The sequence below is a fragment of the Vipera ursinii genome, assembly GCF_947247035.1.
Source record: "Vipera ursinii genome assembly, chromosome: 5".
NCBI lineage: Eukaryota > Metazoa > Chordata > Lepidosauria > Squamata > Viperidae > Vipera > Vipera ursinii.
The window spans coordinates 55,581,346-55,603,695 of record NC_139518.1 but is presented as its reverse complement, the minus strand read 5'-3'; the positions used below and the strand labels follow the sequence as shown (position 1 = coordinate 55,603,695).

Sequence of the window (22,350 nt, the reverse complement as noted above, 5' to 3'; positions counted from 1 at the left end):
TGGGTTGTGGTCCGCCCATGTGTGTTTCCTATATTTATATTTTGTGTATTTGTGAATAAGTCTATTGATGTCCATATCATATCTATTCTCAACCAGGACAGGTGTCTGCTAGAATAGAATGTATATTGCTTCTTTTCCAGATATTTTTCTCTCCAAACATCTAGTATATTTAATTCATCCACCATATTATGAAAAGATTTTGGAAGTGTTCTCCTTAGGGTATTATTTTTTTTTTTGTCGTATTATAATCCAACCCAGCCTTTACAATAGCATTGAAATCTCCAATCATACATATGCTTTTGAATTCCAATTCTATTATTTTCTGGTGTAATTTTGAATAGAAGTTTTCTTGGTTTTCATTTGGGGCGTAAATCGCTACCAATAAAGTTTTTTTTACAATTCATAATTACTTCCACCATTAAAATTTGCCCTTCTTCATCTGAATATATCAATTTGGTTTGTATTGCTTTTTGAATATATACTGCCACACCTCTTTTACTTTGATCAGCAAGTGAGGTATATAATTCTCCCAATTCTGGATATTCTAGATTTTTATGTTGTTTCCTAATATGAACTTCTTGTAAGCAAATTATGTCCATTTTTAATTTCCCCAATTTATTTAGTGTTCTTTTTCTTTTTATAGCCGAATTTAGTCCGTTTACATTTATCGAAATTGCTTTTATCTCTTCTTCCATGATTATTTATTTGAAGTTTTAGTTGCTCTCGTTATTCTCATCTCTCTTTGCTCTTTTGCCTATTTTGCTCTTGTCCCTTCTCTCAACACCCTTTCCTCCTGTTCTATGCTATACTTACTCCGTTGCTTCTCTGTCTCGTCTCCTTGCTGTCTGATTACTCTTTTCCCTCTCAGCCTTTCTTCTTCTTTCTGCCCAAAGTATTGATCATAGAAAAGTTCTGCTTTCTCTATTGTGTCCAGTCTATGTCTCCGTTCTTGCCAATTTATCATTACTCCTTCTGGTATTAACCATCTAAAATTTATCCCTTTTTTAATTAAGCATTTCGTCAGAAACTGATACTCCTTTCTCAGATCTCTCACTCTTCTTGGGATCTGTTTTAACATCACTATCTCTCTTCCTTTGTATTTTATTTTAACATTTTTCAGCTTCTGTAGTATATCTGCCCTTAATGCTTTTTTAGTAAATCTTATATGCATCTCTCTGGGGAGAGTATTTCTCGTTGCATATCTAGTATGTATTCTAAATATCTCATCTATATCATTACCTTTTCCTTGCTTTCCTCCAATGCTTCTGCTAATATTCCCACCATTACATCTGCTAGTTCTCTCCCTTTTCTTGTTCAACATTTTGGAATCTTAAATAATAATCAGTTCTATCCATCTCTAAAGCGATAATCATTTTTTCCTGATTCCTGTCTGTTAATGTAAGTCGGTTATCAATCTCCTCTAGTCTCTTATCTGTTAATTCAATTCTTTCTTCGGCTTATTGCAATCTTTGTTCATTTTTCTCCATCAGTTCTTTGACCGATTTTAGGTCCTCCTCTAGTTTGCCAATCCCTTCTTTGAAGTCTATGTGTAGAGGCAGTATCATATTTTTCAATTCCATGTTAGATCTCTCTTGCTGCGTTGTATTGTCCAGTGATTTCTGTGCCACCAGACTCTGTGATATTAGTGCAGCTGTTGCTGGGTGTGTTGTAGTCTTCATTTTCTCCAGTAGTTTGTAATCCAAATGTCGATGGGGTATTATAATCCAAATGTGCTCCAACAAAAGATAAATAAATAAACAAACAAATAAATAATAATAAAAAAGTACGAAAAATTTCAGTGACAAGAAAAGGTGAGAACAAAGGGAAAAGGAATGAAAAAGAGAAGGAAAAAGCCAAATATCCTTATATCTAAAAAAAAGAGGGAAAAAAATAATCCATACAGGTTACGCTTTTTGTTCGTTTCAGAATCTCTGTGCCTTAGTCCAAAAGAAGAGAAAATCAAAAATATGGTCTGCAAAGTGAAAAACAATCCACCATTCCGCAAACTAAAAAACAGACTCTGTAAACTTCTTATCAGTGAGTCCAGCAGATGTCATTCAAGGTCACTTACTCTCTGTTATTTTTTTCATAAGCCGAGATACTTAATTCATTGCCTTCTTTTGCCTTCCATTGTTGTCCGCCGCTGCAGTTCCGGAAGAGGAGCAGCTTAAAAGTCTGATCTCCCCCTCCCACTTCTCCATGGCTTCAAATTCTTATTTTCCCCCCACACAATTTCCAACATTTAAGGTCTCTCAATCGTCTCACCCAGGCAGTCCTCCAAACTTACTTTCCAGATCTTCCAAGTGGCCGCCCCAGCTTGTGACGGCTCGCAATGGCCATCTGACAATTGCTGGTCTGGGAAGCTTCTGTAAGCTCTCCAGGAGGTTGCGATCCCTCCTGTGCTGCCAAACTGTACTTTCCCTCTTCACCGTCCCTACAGGACAGCTCTGATCTGTCTGGAACTCAGACAGACCCCCCCACCCAAACAGCTGAAAAGTAACAGTCCGAGAGCTCCCAAAGGATGTGTTGTCCCGCCACGGCGCTGGCCCCGCCCCTCTCGAAAACAACTTTGTGTCACAGTCCATCGAATGGACATAGGATTTAGATTAAGCTAAGTTTCTCACTTACTCAATCATACATTCCATTTGCCCAGGTCGTCTACTAAAGAGATTACTGTGGTTCTGTCGCTTTTGTTTCTAGATAACATTTTTTTTTAATTTTAATTCCATTTAGTCCCATAGTATCAGGCTGGTTCAATTTATCAAGGTTAGTGCACTTTGGGTTCCACTGATTTATTTTTATTTTATTTATTTTATTTTAATCCCATTTATATCCCGCCCTTCTCCAAAGATTCAGAACGGCTTATAATCTAAGCACAAATCAAATGTGCTTAGCAATTAAACATCGTCACCTATCAGGATTCCAGAAATGTATCCTTTTTGTAGTAGTACTTGCCTTCTAGAAATTTAAATAACCTCCACCCTACTAAAATTTTGAATAGACCCGAAGACCAGGCCTTTTGCAAGAATGATAGACATGTCTTTCTTCCTTTTCCTTGTTTCCATCTGTCATTTTTAGACATTTTTTGTTTTTGTGCCTTGTTTTTAAATCTTTTTTTATAATTAGTAAACTGCCAAGAGTTGTGTGGCATGTTAATAATAATATTATAGTACCCCTCCCCCCAAAAGCAGGCAAAGAGATAAGAACAAGACCTGGCAATAGCTAAGAGCAGGAAAGTTGAAGGGACTAATTCTAGTTGCACAAGACCAAGCCTTAAGAACAATGTACATAAAGCCAGAATTGAGAAGATAGCAACAGAAAGCAAATGCCCCTTCTGCAAAAGAAGCTGAAGAACCACCTAATTAGCTTCTGCAAGAAGATCACACAGTCTGACTACGAGCAATGACTTTACAAAGAAGCAATAAAGGTACATTGGAATATCTGCAAAAAATACCATTTGCCTGCAAGCAAGAATTGATGGGACCACAACATAGAAAAAGTATTTGAAAATGAAGCTAAAGGGCTTTGGACTTTAGAATTCAAACAGACAAGCATGTGCTAGAATAGAGTAGAGTAGAGTAGAGTAGAGTAGAGTAGAGTAGAGTAGAGTAGAGTAGAGTAGAATAGTAATAGACACCTTGTCTGCAACACCAAAACATATGAAGCATCACTTGAATACCTTCAACATTGGCAAAATCACTTACTAGTCAATTTCAAAAGGCAGCTTTACTTGGAACAGCTTACATCCTGAGACCATAGTTTTAACACCATCAAACAACATCTGCCTATCCCAGTTCCTTGGGAAAGACTCACGTGGGTGACTAAAAAAGACAAATCCAGTCTAAACATCTGGCAACCATAATAATATGTAATTGATACCTTTAATATTATTAAACAACATCTGCATATCCCTCTTTATAGGGGGATAAAAATGCCAAAACCAGTCTATACACAGTTGGACTGTATGACCAACTAAAATTTTGCCATTATAACTATGTTGTTACATTTATCACTCTACTTTGTCATCATATTGCAATTTTACCCAAGAGGATTGGGTTAATATCCTGAATCTCCTGAGTTGGGTAGGATCACTGTCAATTGCTTAAACAATTAAGGGGAAAAAACCTTGCTCCTAAGCTTCCTAGAAATGTTTTATTTTTATATTCACTAGTGACGTATCCAGCTGTGTTCCTGCATTATACAAAACACCTACAGTCAGGCCTGCAACTTAGGCAACTTGACTTGGAAGATATTGGTTTCATCATAGGACTGATATTCAGAAAGATGCTTTTTGTCCCCAAGTTCCATGTTGACATGGATATTTTGAGTGATTTAAAAGAAGAGGAGGGAAATAGGAAAAATGCTTCTACTTCCTGTTATGTATATAGTTGGCATTTCCAAGCTATATCACCTTAACTTTCAGTGACAAAAGAATAGTACAGAAGAAGGAATATCTGGAAGTTTCAGCTATTAAACTACTAGAACACAGAGTGAAAAATTGTCCTGTTTCCTATGCATTTGCTGTCAGATTCTAAATATATAATTGTAGCAGACTGGAAACTACCAGATGTTACTCCTTACTACATGGCAGCAAGGGTGAAAGATCAGACCTGCAGCTCTGTAGCATGGCTGTCCTTATCTCCCTGGGAATTTCTTGCATAATAATGAATAGGAGGATCTCATCACCAGAGCAGCTGATGCCTAATTTAAGTGCTGAGCTTGTGTTCAGTACAGAGATATTTTGTTTTGTTTTGTTTTGTTTAAAGGATTGAAGCATTTCTCCATTTTGGCCTCCTGCCCCACAAATCTCTCTCTTCAGTTTTTTGTGCTGCAGTGGTTCCTAGAACTTTATTCGACAAAGGGCCTTTTTTTGAAGTGCCAGGGCTCACTTCTGGAAAAGAGAACGTCTGAAGCACTAGTAAAGTATCTTGGAGTATTTGCAGACTGTTCACCTCTCTCCAAACAGCCAAGGAACTTAAGTGACATAGCTAAGTTTTCTTACAGTTTGGCTTCCTTTGAGTAGACCAGGGGTAGGCAACCTCAGCTCTTTTATGACTCATGGACTTCAAGTCCCAGAATTCCTGAGCCAGCTGGTGTAGTAGTTAAAAGTAAAGGTAAAGGTTCCCCCGCACATGCGTGCTAGTCGATTCCGACTCTAGGGGCCAGTGCTCATCTCCGTTTCAAAGCCGAAGAGCCAGCGCTACGTCTCCGTGGTCATGTGGCCAGCATGACTAGACGCCAAAGGCGCATGGAACGCTGTTACCTTCCCACCATAGTGGTCCCTATTTTTCTACTTGCATTTTTACGTGCTTTCGAACTGCTAGGTTGACAGAAGCTGGGACGAGTAACAGGCGCTCACTGTTACGCGGCACTCGGGATTCGACCCGCCAAACTGCCGACCTTCTGATCGACAAGCTCAGCGTTCTAACCCACTGATCCACCACGTCCCTGTAGTGGTTAAAACATCAGGCTATAACTGGGAGACTGAATTCTAGTCTTGCTAGGTTCAAAGCTAGCTGGGTGACCTAGGAAGGAAGCAATGGCAAAACCATATTTGAAACACTTAGCCAAGAAAATTGCAGGCACTTGCCCAGGCAGTTGCCATGAGTCAAAAACTGACTTGAAGACACAAATACTTACTTTTTCTCAGGACTTTTTTCTTTGGCAGACTGAGCCACACTTTTTTCTCTTTCTGATACCTTCTTATTTCTTGAATCAGCAAGTTAAGGGCAGGGGTCCCTAGACATTTTTGGAACTAGGCTGAAGACTTAACAAGTCTTCATTCGATACATTTCTTTAAGGGGCATTGTGAAATAGACTATATCCATATTTATTTTTTTATCTTTTTAAGCAATAAATTTGGATTTTCTACTATATGTTAATATACTTGAAGTAAAAGGAGGAAAAATACTGATGTGCCATTGTGCAATCATGATAGCCCACCAGGAAAGATATTAGCTTTTAAAGAATTCAGAACAACATTAGAAATTCGCTCTTACGGTTTGCTCTGCTGGATGCCCTAATATTTGTAATGCAATTAATAATTAGCAGATTTTAGTGTTTGTTTTTAATCTGCCCAACACTGCAGTTCTTTGGAACTGGTAAATATACAGCCATTCATTCACACATTGGTGTGTAAGGAGTAGCCAAAGCCTATGTGGCTGTCCCTTCCCCTCCATACCCCAATGTCACTCAGGTTCATAAAAAGCTTTTAGCTATTGTCACCGGGCCTTCTGTCGGAGCTGTCTTCTGCAGTGGCTCCAATCCATTTGCAACCTCTTGGGCGATCTTCAGAAAGGGCCCTAGGAGAGCTTGCTTATTTGCGGCTTGAGTGTTTTCTGCGTTCTCTTAAGGGAGCAGAGAAAATTTGGACTGTTATTTTATGCAGCTGTGATTAAAGCACCATTTCCCCGGGACAATACTGGGGATGGAAGGAATGTCGAAGGCGGCAACGTGGTGCGCTGATCCTAACGTCCATAGCTATTACTTGCAAGGAGGCTCCTTTGCCAAAGCCCTCTTTTGTCAAAGACATCTTCGATTCCCTCCCAGGTTGAGTGAAAGGGGGTGGGTGGGAGGCAGGCCAGTCTCTCGCTTCAAAAGGGGAGGGGCGCTGCAGAACTTTGAGCATCCAGAGCCTTGCAGCAGCGGAGAGAGAGAGAGAGGCTGGCTAACCGAAGGGTCAAACGCTAACCTTTCCCTTTGGCTGTCTTGCACGGCCAGGCGTGGGTGGAGAAGAGGCGGAAAAGCGGGTCGGGCTGGGGTGGAGGAGCTTGTCTGGGCTCCTCATCCGCAGACCCGGGAAGGAAGCGATTGCAGCAGAAGCGCCTCCTGCCAAATGGCTCAGACTGCCGAGTGAGAGGCGCGCTCGTGGGTTTGCCCCCCCTCCCTCCCTCCCTCCTTCCTTCCTTCCCTGCTGATCTCGCCTCGCGTAATTGAAGTAAGAGAGCGGAGGGCGCAGTAGACGCCTTCAGACATGGCGGGGACCGGAGGCGTCGCATCAGGTAATGGGGGTTGGAGGGTCCCGCGGGCAGGGACGGGAAGACAGGTTTGGAGGGAGGCTTTTGCCATGAGGAGAAATCGCTACGCGAAGCAATGCAGAAGATGCCTGGGAGGGGGAACGGGCAGCGGCTCCGGGCTTGTGGGGTGGAGTGGGGGGGTAGGAGCCGGTCGGCTCCTGGGTTACATCTTGCAGGCTGTCTTGAGCCTCGGAAGGCAAGCCCTGCGCTAGAATACTGAAGCTCATTGGGCACTTTATTGCACATATTAGCGGTGTATAACCTTGCAAGGTGAGTAGTCTTGGAATAGAAAGGAACCCCCTTGTGGAGAAACGTAAGTCGGCGTCACTGTTATTTCTGCAAAAAAAGGCAAATTTTAAAGAGACGCCCGGCCGGGCTTAAAAAGATACTACTACTCGTGATCTCCCACGCGTGGGTCATACCGCGAAGCGCTCGCGTGCACCGACTTGTGTCCGCGCACGGGCTGAGCGGACGCGAAAACGGTGCCGATTTGCACATTATCTGGGTTTGCGCGAGGCGCTTGGGCCAGAACTAAACAGGCCCGAATTCACCGAGGACGCTAAAGCCGCCGCAAACGGCAGTTGAGAACGGATCCAGACTTTATTTGCGAAGGCGGTCGCTAGACGTGGAACCGATTGGCTGAAATCTATTGTGCGGGCAAAATGGAGCGAAATAAGACGAGCGCGTGTAGCGTGTACGCGTGTGTGTGTGTGAATACAGTTTATAAGTGCGTGTGTGCGCGTGGAGAGAAACTGCCTTAGTGCTGGTTCGGGACAAAGGGAGGCCGTGTGGTTTGGTCCTTTTCTGAGCGTAAACTTGTGACACCGAGCGGAGAAATACTTCCACGATAAGCATCTTGAGGAAGGTGGGGTGGGCTAAGGAAGGGAAGGAGGTTCCGTTTATCGGCAGGTCTGATTCGATTTCCAGAGGCTGGGGGTTGCCCCCACCCCTTTTAGTTATGGGGTGCCCAGAATTTGTAGAAGAGACAATAGGGCAGGGGTCGGCAACCTCGGCTCTTTTATGACTCGTGGACTTCAACTCCCAGAATTCCTGAGCCAGCTATGCTGGCTCAGGAATTCTGGGAGTTGAAGTCCACGAGTCATAAAAGAGCCGAGGTTGCCGACCCCTGCAATAGGGGATGTCCAGGCGTGGGACTTCCCTCACCGCTTTTATTTTATTTTATTTTTTAACAAAAATAACGCCTGGCGCTGCGTCCCCTTTCCCCGTTGCTTGCAAGCTTTGGGCGCCGAAGCGGTCGTCGCCTTCCACCGAGGTGGCGGCTGCCCAACCGTCACGTGCTCCCGAAAGGCCGGGTGGGCGATTGCACCAGCTCGGGAGGTGAAATGGCCGGCGATAGGATCCAGGTGGAAAAACAATGCGGAGGAATCCGAGCTGCTGCCGGCTCCCCTCCACCGTTCTCCTCCTCCTCCTCCCGCCCCGCGCGTCTCTCCGGCGAGGCTGAACCGCGGGTGTTGCAGGGCTCTGCATCTGCTCTGCGGCTGGGCGGGGTGCAGATGACCCGCCGCCGCGGCTGGCAATGCAGCGCTTCCCGGAACCGGTGACAGCAGGGGCCGGCCGAGGAGGCGTGTTTCCTGCAGTGTATGCCTCCCAGCATACACAAAGGACAGCACAGCCGGAGGCTGATGGTACAGATCAGCAGAGGGGTTGGACAGCTCTGGGCGATAACTGCTCACTCAGGATAAGCCTAATGAGTTAAGCTGTTGACAACCCCAGGCATGGTCAGCCTGGTGGGAAGCCAGGATCTACACCCATTGTCACCTGCACTGGCAGGAAGCCCAGGTTTGAACTGATTGGATGCCATCCACCTGGGCAGGTACAAATAGACGCCAGGCTTCCCTGTTTCCCCAGTTCGTTCTGTTCAGAATAAACTCATCTTTACCCCAGCTCTGTGTCCGTCTCTGTGAAGCATGCGACTTTACATTTCCCTCCCGAAGGGGAGAAAAGGGCATTGTAACTGCAGAGAGAGCGGAGGCTGAGGAGTGCAGACTCCTCTTTTAAAATCATAGTGGAGAAACGAGAGAAAGAAAAAAAAACTCCCAGTTCTTTACATCTCGCAGAGGGGGGGGAGAAACTCTTGCCCCTCTTCCCTGCTTTCACAGTTGTGGTTGGTCAAATTAATGTGTCGCATAGGACAACCTTGGCAGGATTGCCTGATCTCTGCAGTTTTTAAGGGGAGTAGTCGCAGCTTGGATTCCTGGGGCCTTCGACTTTTATTTTCGTGGCCCTTGATGAAGTAGGTGCAGGACAGGTGCAAATTAGGGTAGTTCTCCCCTCTCCCATTAAAAGCAATAGTTTGAAGAAAAAAAAGAACATTTTTTGGGGCGGGAGAAATAGGACAAACTTGACCCTTACTCAGCAGTTATTTGTGTATGCAAAAATGGGAGGGGGCTCGGCTGTAGTGGATCATTTTCTGCAATACTTTGTTCTGTGAAGTGCAAGTCAGCCATGGGTGTGGCTTGTCCCCACTCACAGTTGGTTAGTAAAATATGCCAGTACTTCAGAACTGTCAAAAGAGTAACATGCAAAATTGAATTGTACTGTCAAGTGTAGCTCAGTTCTGCGTGGAGTTGATAATAGAAGGGGAAAAATGTAATTTAAGAGCTGCTTCTCTGTAGTCTGCAGCTGAATGATGCATTACATATAGAGTATCTGAGAGACCAGAGAAGGGGGCAAAAGAAGATCAGGAAAAGTGAAGAAAATACTTTAAATTGTTGCATTTTGCACACTAGTACTGTGAACATACATTGTAAAATAGCATCTCCATTTTTTTAAAAAAAATGAACAATGGCTTTCCCCCCCTTCCAAATAATGACTTACAGTCTCTTTTTGGTGGTAAATATGTAAAGTATGATACAGACATAATTTGGAAAAAAAGGGAAAATTAAAAAGCAAAGTTCTTTAGTTGTCATAATTAGTGTGGTATATTTTATATAAGTAGGCAACTGGCATAAATTGATGTTAAAATAAATCCCAAGTATTTAGGTATATAACCGATAGTGCTTAAATACATAACTCAGTTGAATTCCTAATTTGTTATATGAAGAGATTGTGACTTCTGTGTGTCATTGTGAACACTGCAGATTTTTAATTCGTAAAATACTGTATTGGATTCCACAAACATCATGTTGTGTATTATTATGATAAAATCTGTAATAAAATTTGTTACAAAGACAAAACTGCTTGAGATGAGAGCAGTAAAATGTTGCAGCAAAAATTGGCCATAAATTACATTGATGGTTCTAGGCCCCCTCAGCACTGCAGGCTTTTCAGCATAAGCCTTTATAGACAGCAGAGCTGATCTCTGAAACACCCAGCCTTTTGTGAGTTGGACCCAACACCTCCAGCCTTCCTGGCCAACAGGGATTTACAATCTCACATCTGAAGGGCATAGCACTGGGGAAGCTCCGACTGCCTCCCTACTGCATCAGGTTGAATAGAGTCCTATGCATGGTGGGGCAGTTCTATAGGATGATAGGGATAATCTCAGTGGTGGGATTCAAATATGTGACCAACCAGTTCTCTTTTTGTGGATGCCGCTTCCAGAAGTCCATTCTGGGCCTGGGCAACAAAAAATTAGCTACTGGTTCTGCCAAACTATTGCGAACTGGCTGAATCCCACCTCTGGAGAATCTGTTACATTTGTTACTTAGCAGACACATTAAAAAATGGTGTGATTATTCTGGAGATACATAATGTCGGCTGGTGACCCCCAGGGGGAGGGCCTTCTCTGTGGGGGCACCTGCCTTGTGGAATCAGCTTCCCCGGGAGCTCCGGATGGCCCCAGATCTCCGGTCCTTTCGTCGTGACCTCAAGACATACCTTTTCCAACAGGCCGACCTGGACTGATGATAAGGGTTTTTAATTATGTTTTTTAATGTTTTTATTGGTTTTAGTGGGGCTTTGTGATAGTTTAATTTTTTTAATATTTGTATTTATTTGTATTTGATTGTTGTTAGCCGCCCTGAGTCCTTTGGGAGATAGGGCGGCATATAAGTCCCATAATTAATAAATAAATAAATAAATAAAACTTGTAGGTGGTCTTTGAGGAGCTGGGAAGCATCTATTCCAGCTGCATCTGGCCTCATGGGTAGCAGGGTTCAGCAACAAAATGATTACCATATGTTTTATACCAAACACACACACACACACATAGCTAGTTTTAATAAGCTTTTTTATTTTGAGCAAGGCTTCTTCGTAAGATTCCCCCAAATCTTAAAACTTGCTATACAATCCTAGTATGCAGTAGGACCAAGCAGAAATTATGACACATGAGAGGAATTATTTATTTTATTTTTATTTTTATTTTTATTCCATTTATATCCCGCCCTTCTCCGAAGACTCAGGGCGGCTTACAAGCTTATTATATTGACTGTGCTTAATTAATTCGTTAAAGTGACCGTTGGTCATACCCAGATAGGGTTGTGGGTTTTTTTTGACAACAGCACAGTGACTTTTCTTGGTTGCTAGAAAAAGTTGTTCACTTTTATTACAAAGTATTGGAAACTTCCTGAGAGTGAGGAAGGCTTGGTTTCCATTAGAACTAAGAAAGGATTGCATCTTTGCTCTAGTTTTTGCTTTTTAATTCAGTTGAAGTAAACACTGATAGCCAGAATCCCAGATGGGTGGGGGTTTTTTTTCGTTTTTGTTTTTGCCACTATGCTCATCATTCTAAAGATATGGTGAAATTGCTCTTGGAATGCTTAAGGGAATCCTTTTCTCCCAGGAATAGAGATTTTGATTAAGTGTAGCAAATACAAGTTTTAGCACAACTTACATTTTATGGCTTTGATGTGTTGTTTTATTTATACAATTTATTGATTACAATTTACAATTGTATAAATACAATTAATTTATACAATTAATAACCCTCATGCAGAACACTCGTGGTAGCTCTGGTAAATATACTTTTAGGTTTGTATCTGAAGAGAGCTCCACTTCAAAAATGCTGAAGTTTTGAATATCTTACGTATCCAACAAATGGTGAAAACCTTTTTGCTCTTTGAGAGAATAAAATGGAATTTTAGAAACGTAACTGTCTTTTTTTAAGCCTGCCCAAACACGATGAGATCGAAGTACTTTGCAAGTTCTTTAGCCCTATGATTAAAAAATAAATCATTTAAAAATATCTCCTCTTCCCCAAACCTTTTCTTTTGTACATATTTTAGAATGAGGTGGAATTGAAATAATTTTAAAGAAAAAAAGGCTGACTGTGGTCTGCATCCTTAGATTCTATAGGACAGGCTACTCCAAAATCTTCAGATCCAATTAACTTCAAGCTGTTTTGGGAAGAGTTGTTTGACTCAGGCATAATTTAAATTGTCAAAGCTGCTTGTTGTTTGTCCACCCATCTCTGTTCTCGAAACTATATACAGTTGATCCCAGCTAATACTGCTGACCTGCAGGTCTTTGATCATGAGAATGTTTTAAAAAAACCTGATGCTTAATCTTGGTTAGTTGTTTATTAACATGTAAAATTAAAACATTTGTAAAAAACTGAATAAAGTTGCTTTAGACTTAACCCAGAGCAGGGAAAGAAGAGATGGGGCTCCATTGGCACCTATGGGGGTGGTGCAAAAGGGACAGACGCGACATAATATATAGCGTCATAGCACTGCATGCCTTTCCCATTTTGCAACATCATATATAGATCTGAAAAGGGCAGAAGCTGGAATTGGATGCCCTTTGGTCTCCATAACCATATAATTTCCATGAGTGAGTGAGTGAATGAATGAATGAATAAATAAATAGCAGGTTTGAAAAAGAGGATGTGTTGAGAAGATTATGTTGAGAAGATTCCTTGTGCTTAAGGGGTGAGGCAGCAATGCAGTTTTCCTTTATTTGGTTTATGTTGTCTCACCTGACAGTTCTTTTAGGCAAAAGTGATATCTGCAGAATTGTGATATGTACCTTAGTCATAAACATGAATTTTATGGACAGGTGTTTTTTTTTTAGCAATGTAAGATACATCTATGTAATACAGTTGCCTTTAAAAAGGAGGAAGACTATGTTGCTTCATGAAGCAACTTAGAAGTTGCTTTGCATGGGATCCATGGGACCATGGGATAACCAATGGTCAGCCACGTTCCCCCAAATCGTGGCTGCTTATTCTACCCCTGATCCTGCTGTTGCCAAGATTGAGATAATTTCTGTGATGGGACTTCTTGACCTTGACTCTCTTGTGGAACCCTGATCATGATATAAGTAATGTTATTTTCATTATACTGATAATGTTTTGGTCTATGACTGACTAAAAATGAGGTGGTTGTATTACACTGTTTTAGTAAGAAACAAAACATTTGCAATTTCCTCTAAGATGTGTCTTCTCTGAAGAAAGTCTTATAGTGGTCAGTGGTGGCTACTCCCAGGAAAATATGCATTAGGGTGTGTCTTTAAATTTTCCATGCTGTTCCTCCTCCCCCCCTCACATCTCAGCTGTAGCTTGTTCTGTGGACATCCTTAAATCTTTAGCCTGGATAAAATAATATTGTGTTTGGTGCTCCTAGTGTTAAGTTCTTCAAATACCAGACACATTTTCCTATATTAAGAAACAGTCTCAGACAAATAGCTTTCATCATTGTCTGTGATGCAGTAGTTTCAACAATAGATGTATTGCTGTAATATTTGGAGGAAAGGTAAGATGAAAAGCTAAGAACATTTAAAGCTGCAATAGCCTGTCAAATCATGAAATGAAATGAAATGAAATGAAATGAAAAAAATGAAATGAAAAAACCCCTATGGGTGCTATCAGCCAACTTGAGTTATCTTTAAGAAACAAGCAAGAAGATTGTGAAGGGAATGGATAATTCAGATCTGGAAGCTAACAGTTGTTAATTGATTTTTATTATTGTTATGTGGCATTCAATCAGGATATTTTACTCACATTCAAAAGTTATCTTTTTCAGTTCACTGGGCATGATCTCATAGTTGTCTTGGAGGCTGTATTTATATATTGTGCTAAGTCATGGCTTTAGCCATGGCTTGTTTAGTAAATCATAATTGGCATATTCAGTTTCATACATTGTAGCTAATTACAAGCAAGCATTTAGTACAGTGTAATGTGTAAGGGGGATATATGGAGTATCTACCATTGCGTGGTACAGAAGTTCTTTCTGAAAAGACATGTACTAGAACAAGCTGCAAAAGTTTTGTTTCTTAATGAAACTGTGCAACACAACCATCTAACCTTTAGTCAATCATGGACTAAAAACTATGTTATCGTGGAAACAATACTTGCATGTATTTTATATCCTGGCTTTACTATTTGTTTATATACAACTCATGATTGAATATTAATTCTTCTGTTCAGTTGTATCCAATTTTAAGAAACTGCCTGAGCAAATCTCTGCAGTATTCTTGGCAAGGTATTTTGGAAGTGTTTTGCCATTGTCGCCTTCTAGAGCTGAAAGTAAGTGACTGGTCCAAGGTCACTCAGATAACTTTGTCCCTGAAGCGGGACCAGAATTCATGGTCTCCCAGTTTCTAGCCTGATGCCTTAACCATGACACCAAACAGGCTCTGTGTATGATGGTGTATGTGTGTGCGCGTGCATATAAAAGGTGTCTCAGTCTACAGTGGGGCCACCTTGTATAGCATGAAGATATTGAAACTTTCACTTCTGGTTGAATAATTTCCCGAATCTTCATCCATCCAGGAAATAAAATCCACTCTTGGTATCAATAATGAGAACCAATGCAACGTTGTTACATGAAACAGAATTATTCCAGTTTGTTCAATGGAATTTCTATAAAGCATTTTTGGCAGTCTGGCTCAGTGGTTAAGATGCTAGGCTTTTCGGCTGGAAAGCTGGCAGCCCAGGTTCAAGACCTGAGTGCCATGTGACGGGATGAACTCCCGTAATTGCCCCAGCTCCTGCCAACCTAGCAGTTTGAAAGCGTGCAAATGGCGAGTAGATAAATAAATACCACTTTGGTAGTAGATAATAGCACTCCCTGACAACATGCTGGCCACATGAAGTAGAAATTGTCTTTGGATAGCGCTGGCTCAATGATGGCCTTGAAATGGAGATGAGCACCGCCCCCTATAGTTAGAGTAAAATTCACATGGACTCCTTTACCTGCATTTTTATAGAGCATTTTGGTTTTGGACTGTCATTATAAGAACTCTTTATTACAAAAGGGTTTCACCGAAATCGGTGAAGTTGAGAAAGTTTTGTTCATTTGAGCTGAAAGGATCTGGGGAAACAAATGCATACATAACCCACACTGAAGAACTAAGTCATTAAAGAGCAACAAGAGAAGCACTGCAAAGTTTTTAAAATGAAAAATGCTATAAAAACAAATAGAAGCCAAGAGCTGATATGCAAAAGAATAATATGTTTCTGTCTTCCTGGCATTTCAGAAAACTCTTAAGTGAACCAAACTTAATTTGGTTTCACATTTTGCTATACAGATGGCTGATACCTAGAGACCAAAACAGACGGAAGCTCATAATTGCTGTTATGCAAGCTTATTTCTTGAATGCAACTACTTTACATGGCATTTCACTAAATAGCTCCCCACCTCACTGTTGTGATTATAGGATGTGTGATTCATTGTGGTAGCCATGGAAACTCAGAGGAAACTTGCTATATTTGCTAGAATGAACATAGAATACATTCTATTCAAACAAGCTTAAATCAGTTTCTTCTATTTCAAGTGATAATAATGCAAATGCGTAAAACTTTATTTGGAGACTTAGTTTGAAGTTGATACAATCAAATATTGAAATTAAATCACATTTCCAAACGTAATTAGAAAATTGAATCGTTGAATGTTATCAGATGCCTGTGAAATAGTGGAAAATTGAATTAATTTTCCGTTGGATCATTCAAAGTTCAGAGCCAATCTACATATCCCTAGAAAATAATAATGACACAAGAAATATATTTTGATTTCTCAGCTCATGCTTCACTAAATAAAAGTAAATGCTTGAAGGAGAGACTGCCATTGTAAGCTGAAGAAAAAATGAGCACCCTGCTTCTAGCATAATAGCAGTTATGGAACAAGATATTTCTCCTACTTTCTTAGGCAAGATGCACAAAAGGAAGCCTCAAGGAAACACTGCTTCTCTGTTGACAATTGCCTGACATGGTTTGAATCATTGGCATATGCTTCTTGCCCTTTGAGGTAGCAGGACAATGCATTTGCTCTGCATCCTTTTATATTCTGTTTGATTTGTTTTATTCATATTTTATGTTGCTGCATTAGCCAATATTAACAAGGTTTATTTCTGCCTGAAGATAATTAGTCATAAGATCCAGAGCATCTTAGAATTTAACCCAAACTCCTGAAGAAAAATAAATGGAATGGAGAGAAAAAAAAATCATACCATATCTACCCTTAGGGGCCTAGTCAAAATGAATGGTCCAGTGTATTCATGATTAGAAGAATGCCATTTAAATTTAAATGACCATGGCATTAATGACTGAAATTGGTAATGCAGAAGATTGTTATGCCCATTGTTTTGGTTATTTTCTGGTTCTGAATCAACTTGGCAATGTGAACTGAATGCCCTTTTGGAGCATTCTTGATCTTTGAAAGATGCCGAGTTCATTCAGAGTTGCCTTCCATTTTCTTTCAGATGCCGTTTCAACATCTGCCTATGCATCTCCAGCAAGAAGTTTAGGAGATCCAGGGATCACACCGTTGTCTCCTTCCCACGTTGCGGTAAGCCATATAATCTATACAGGTAGTCCTGGACTTAAATCCTCGACTTACAACAGTTCATTTAGTGATCATTTGAAGTTGCAACGGCACTGAAAACTGCGACTTATGACCGTTGTTCACACTTATGACCATTGTGGCATCCTTGTGGTCACATGATCAAAATTCAGCTGCTTGGCTGACTCAAATTTACGACAGCTGCAGTGTCAGTGGGGTCGCCTTCTGACAAGCAATGTCAGCGGGGAAGCCAGATTCACTTAACAGTGAATCCACTTAACAACTGTGGCAAGAAAGGTCGCAAAATGGCAAAACATCTCACTTTACAACATAAATTTTTGGGCTCAATTGTGATAGTAAATTGAGGACTACGTGTATTAGCTTTCTCCAACCTAATATTTTATAAATGTGTTGGACATCATCATCATCACCATGAAAAATCTATGTGATTGCTAGGAGTCAAAGATGATTTGATGGCACGTTATTATTATTTCAGAAATATTACAATGTTATTGTTTAAAAAGTTAGCTTTGTTGGCAAATCATTTCAGTCTTCAGCTCCTGAATTGTATCAGATGGGTATCAAACAGACCCAGAAATGTTTACAACAACTCCTTGAACTGTCCCATTTCTGTTCCTTGGACAGAAGGACTCGGATGCAAATGATGCCGAGGAACAGACGTTTCTTGTTGTGGTGGCTATTGACTTTGGCACAACTTCCAGTGGTTATGCTTACAGCTTCGCTAAGGAACCTGAATGTATTCATGTAATGAGGTGAGGACCGGTATCCCAGTCTTGGTGCTTGGAGCTATATGATTAGTAGGTGTTATTAGGGGACTCAAGGGAAATGCATTAAAAACTTAATGAAATATAAAGAGTTACTTCATTCTGTGGTAAAAATTGCTGGCTTGATTAGTGCTTTTTTTAACTATAGGTAGTGATACCTGACATTGGATTTTATCTGCCTAAATAAATGTTGAAATATCTAAAAGCCACACTAAATTATTATTTCTGAGTGAGTGTAACCCCTTGGAGGCAGGCAGACTTCCTAGTTCCTATATTTAGGAAGCCTACCAGAGAATCTCTGATAAATCAGGATTCTATCTTAAGTTTACTGGCTCTTATACATCCTGTCTTCTGATCTTTACTGGCCCTTATACAGCCTCTTCTGATCTTCTATATAGTAGAATTGAGTGTCATTAGTTGTTGATTACACCCATCCCCCAAAAACTGATGAACGCCCCAAACTGTGATATCACATATGACTATTGGAAACAAATATATGTTGTAACCCACATCACAGCTTCTAAGCCCCCTCCTTACAATACAAATAGGAGTAGAATCACTGCAATACAGCGCCCTCAATCCCAGGGAAGTTGGACATTGTCAAAACTTTCAAGAAAAACTTTAATAAGTTTTTGGGGGAGTCTTACATTTCAATGGATGCTAAGTGTTGAGCCTTAAGTCAAGGTCTACCTACAGTATATACAGTCTTCTGGTACTCTATCCTGAGTTGGTGTCCTTCCCAAGGGTTAGGTCGTCTGATTTCTAGGTCACTTGATCCATTGTGAGGAGGAGTTCTTGATGTACAAGATTTTAGCAAGGCACGACTTATTTTATGGTGTCAGGGCTGCTTCATCATGGAATTTCTTTCTGCTTATCTCCAGACGTGTCATGATGCATTTTCAAGCAGAGGCATCAAACATATGGAAATAAGCAATTATCTCAACAACACCAGCATTTCATAAAATAATAGGAAATAAAAGTGTTTTTAGTTATATAGAAATGGTCAAAGTTTTTTAGATGTAAGAATTTCCCCACAAACTAGATTTCAGACTTCTATAGTTAGAAAGGGAATGGCCAATACTGTAATGCAATATATTTCCTTTTAATTTTTTTTTAAAGCATGGTAGAATGGCTTTTTCCCTATGATTTGCAATTTTCCATTAATCTGCAATTAAAAACAAATCCTACAAAAATTATGAATTGTAATACTGGATCAAATCTGAACATTAGTTTAAAAGTGAAAACTGGATCAGTGTGATTGGAATTCCCAAATTTTAACTTCCTTAAGTATTTCAGCTATCAACTAGTATTTAGCCATCCAAGCTCTATGTTCAGAGAGTTCATAAAAATGAATGTAAGAAATTCCAACAGCAGTTCTTTTTCAAAATTGTATCTAGAGAACTTTTTTTTAAAAAAAGTAAATTAAAATCAAAAAGTGCTTATGTTTATTAAACTGTGTCATAACTTGTAATGTAGATAAAGTTCTAAAGTCAATATTTACATAATAAGTGTACTTTGGAAGATATTTATTACAGGAAATGACATTTCTAGCTACATTACATTTGAGGATGTTTACATTGAAATAAAGAATATACATTAGTTCTATCTTATTCTTTCTCATTTTCCCTCACCCTTCCACAGTTTTTTCTGCTTTGCACTGATCCTTTTCTACTATTCATTTTCAATAAAATGTAAATGTGCTTTCGAACTGCTAGGTTGGCAGAAGCTGGGACGAGTAACAGACGCTCACTCTGTTATGCGGCACTCGGGATTCGACCCGTCAAACTGCCAACCTTCTGATCGACAAGTTCAGCGTCCTAACCCACTGAGCCACCGCGTCCCTTCCATGATACTAATATTGACCTTGACTTCATCTAACTATCTTAAGAATGATGCAATTAAGCAGAATCTTGATCTCTGCTTCTTAACATTTCCTTGTTAACATCAAAGTGCTTAACAGAGAAGAGTGACAGGGAAGGCTTTATTTATAGTGCTCGAAATGCATAATAATAAGACTGGAGGCATTGCCAAGATTCCTTAATGCAGAATAGGGATGTAGAATGGGAGACTCAGCTTAGGGCAGAGTTGCAGAGATAGTGATACTAGGATGGGCCAGGGAAAAAAGTGATTAGTTGAATAAATAGGGACCACTGTTCCATCAGGTTGGAATAATTTTTCTTATCTTTTTATGCTTTGCCTTTTCTTTGCTGGTTTTAAAATAAGAACGTCTACAAAAATAAATGCACAGTGCTTTGTTAATAAGCAATGTGAGTTTTCATCAGTGGAATTACTTAAAATAGAACTCTTATAAAATAGAACTCTTACTTGAAATAGAACTCTTATAAAATAAACATAAGAATATAGGAAACAGGCTATTGGTTTGTGTGGACAAACACTCTTGATGAACTACTAGCAGCTCTCAAGAGTTTCACATAAATGACCATTTTAAGTCTTGTTTGGAAGTACTTTGGATTGAGCTTGGGACTGTCCACAGGCAAAGCAGACAGGATAGTCTGGATAGTCCTAAATATATCTTGGTGGAGAAGTGTTATGGTTATACAAGGTTTTTGGTTCAACCAACGTGTATATTATGCAAGATTGTGATTGTCCATTTCAAGAGTTATACCTAGTCAATGCAGGATTTAAATGCTGGAGTGTATTGACCTTTGCTTTATCTAATGCTATTAAAGGGCAGAATTTGTACATTCAAGAATCAGTGTGCATTAGAACAGGGCGTTTCAACCTTTTCACCCATTGTACCACTTTTAGGATATGGCAGCATCCGAGTACCACCAGTCGCCTAGCAAGCTGTCAAAAACCTGATGACCAAAAAAAGGAAAAAAGTGATTAAGTACAGGTAGTCCTCGACTTACAACAGTTCGCTTGGTGACTGTTCGAAGTTACAATGGCACTGAAAAAAGTGCCCCCCAAGCCACAACCGAGCAAGACACATGCCTGCCCGCCTGGCAGCGCTCTTCCTCCTGTCCAAGGTTTTCATTGTTGTGAGCATTTCTGTTGAGGATTGGCAGCTTCGGTGGGGTAGGGGGATGTTTGGTTTTTATTTCCCCTGTCTGCTGGATGTTTGCAGCAGGTTTTGGTCACTTCACGTGACCCTGGGACACTGTGACCATCATAAATATGAATCAGTTGCCAAGCATCTGAATGTAAATCATAAGACCCTGGAGATGCTGCAACATTCCAGCTGACAGGCGCTTCTTCTGGGCTCAGAAGTGCCAGGATCAGCACCGAGCTCCAGCTGGAGCCTGGTGCTGATCCTGGCGCTTCTGAGCCATGACAGCCCTGCAGCTCCAGCCATCTCTCGCTCAGGCTTGTGCGGTGCTGCCACGGGTTCAGCTCATTCCCCTAGGATAGTCGCGTACCACCTGCCAGGTGCCAATGTACCACAGGTGATACCCGTACCACTGGTTGAAAAGCCCTGCATTAGAAGCCTGAACAAGCCAAAATCTAGGTCAGAATTTGTTCCCTTTTTTCTAGTTATAAGAAGGTAGAAAGGAGTGAGGAAATCCCAACCTGAATCTCTCACATTCTTTTACTAACATTTCACACAGTACAGTATTACTCATCTTTACATCCTAAAGGAAGAAATGCAGGTTTTGCTATTATTAAATAAAAGGTGAACTTCTCCGCCAGCTGAATTTTTCGCATACTAATGTGTGCAGTCTCAAGCACAGTCTCGGGGTGCATTGGCAATTTTTAAACACTTGGACCATCCAAGATGAGGAAGGGTTTGATAGAAACATTCATTCATATCCGAAAGGTAGCTCTGTAAATCTTAGAGTGTGCCCAAAGTGGCTGGCAGAAGAGCACTGGGAAGAGATTCAAGCCAGCAAAAGGTTTATTGCAGTTAAAATAAGATCAAAAATGAGTCAAAATTATAGTCATTAGGATTCCCAATCAAAACAATATTTTTTTCCTTTGCTTTATTTGTGCAGCTGGTGCACAGGATTTCACAAGTGGCAATCTCAATTCAGACTTCGAATGGCACAAAATGATGCATTTTATCTGCTTTTTACCACGAGTCCCAGATTACCATTTGCCTCCACTAAAGTTTAATTCAAGATATTTGTATATTATTGTCTACAGTTATAATTTGTTAATTCAATAGACTTTTACTATTTTTAAAAGCCACTGGGCTTCTCTCTGCTCTATAATGGGCTCCTAATGATATATTGAGAAGGGAATTTCATGGACTGAGAACAAAGGATGTTTTATTGCTAAGAAATAATTGTGCAGTGCTAATGTATTGATTCAAGAGAAAGACGTTGTGACCAGTTAGTGTGCCCTTTTGACAAATGACCTCACCAGAAAAGCCTAAGAGCCTTAGCTCAGGAGTCCTATTGACATTGTTAATAGTAAACTGTGCTACAGCAAGAACAGCAAGGAGAAAATACATACTGTCACTCACAAAATATGTTCTATATATGCTCCCAGAATTTTACTTCTTTTATTATTTGAGTCTCGAATGCGATCTCTTGTACTAAATGCAATGCCAGTGCATATACTGAGCATTTTAACATATTTTGCATGCTGGGGCAGAATCTGGCTGCTGCAACCCAACTCACCTCTTGCATCAGTAGTGAACAACCTTCTCCAAACCAAAAACCATTCGTTTGGTTGATTTCCCCCACCCCACCCCCAATAGTCAAGAGCCGTAGGGGACACTTCTTTAAAATAGGGCTCTATTATATAAAATAGTTGGATGTTTTTATTTGTAGTACATCTGAGGAAACATGATCTACAATGCTTTGGGCATATGATGGATTTAATCAACCTATCTGCTTTTTTTCTCACACAGACCCATCATAGGAATCCCACAAGCAAGACCTGGTAACAATAAGGTCCTGCTTG

General features: G+C 40.4%; 1 protein-coding gene across 1 annotated transcript in view; it reads left to right on the top strand.

The window, feature by feature from the left end:
- Window positions 1-16,576: 16,576 nt before the first annotated feature.
- Window positions 16,577-22,350, top strand: part of HSPA12A (heat shock protein family A (Hsp70) member 12A) — a gene marked incomplete at its 5' end in the record, with an annotated part of 40,033 nt that continues 34,259 nt past the window's right edge. The window contains 2 exons of the mRNA XM_083363303.1: window positions 16,577-16,702; window positions 17,342-17,469. Of these exons, the coding sequence (XP_083219429.1) occupies window positions 16,577-16,702; window positions 17,342-17,469 (254 nt within the window). The remainder of the gene's footprint in view (window positions 16,703-17,341; window positions 17,470-22,350) is intronic.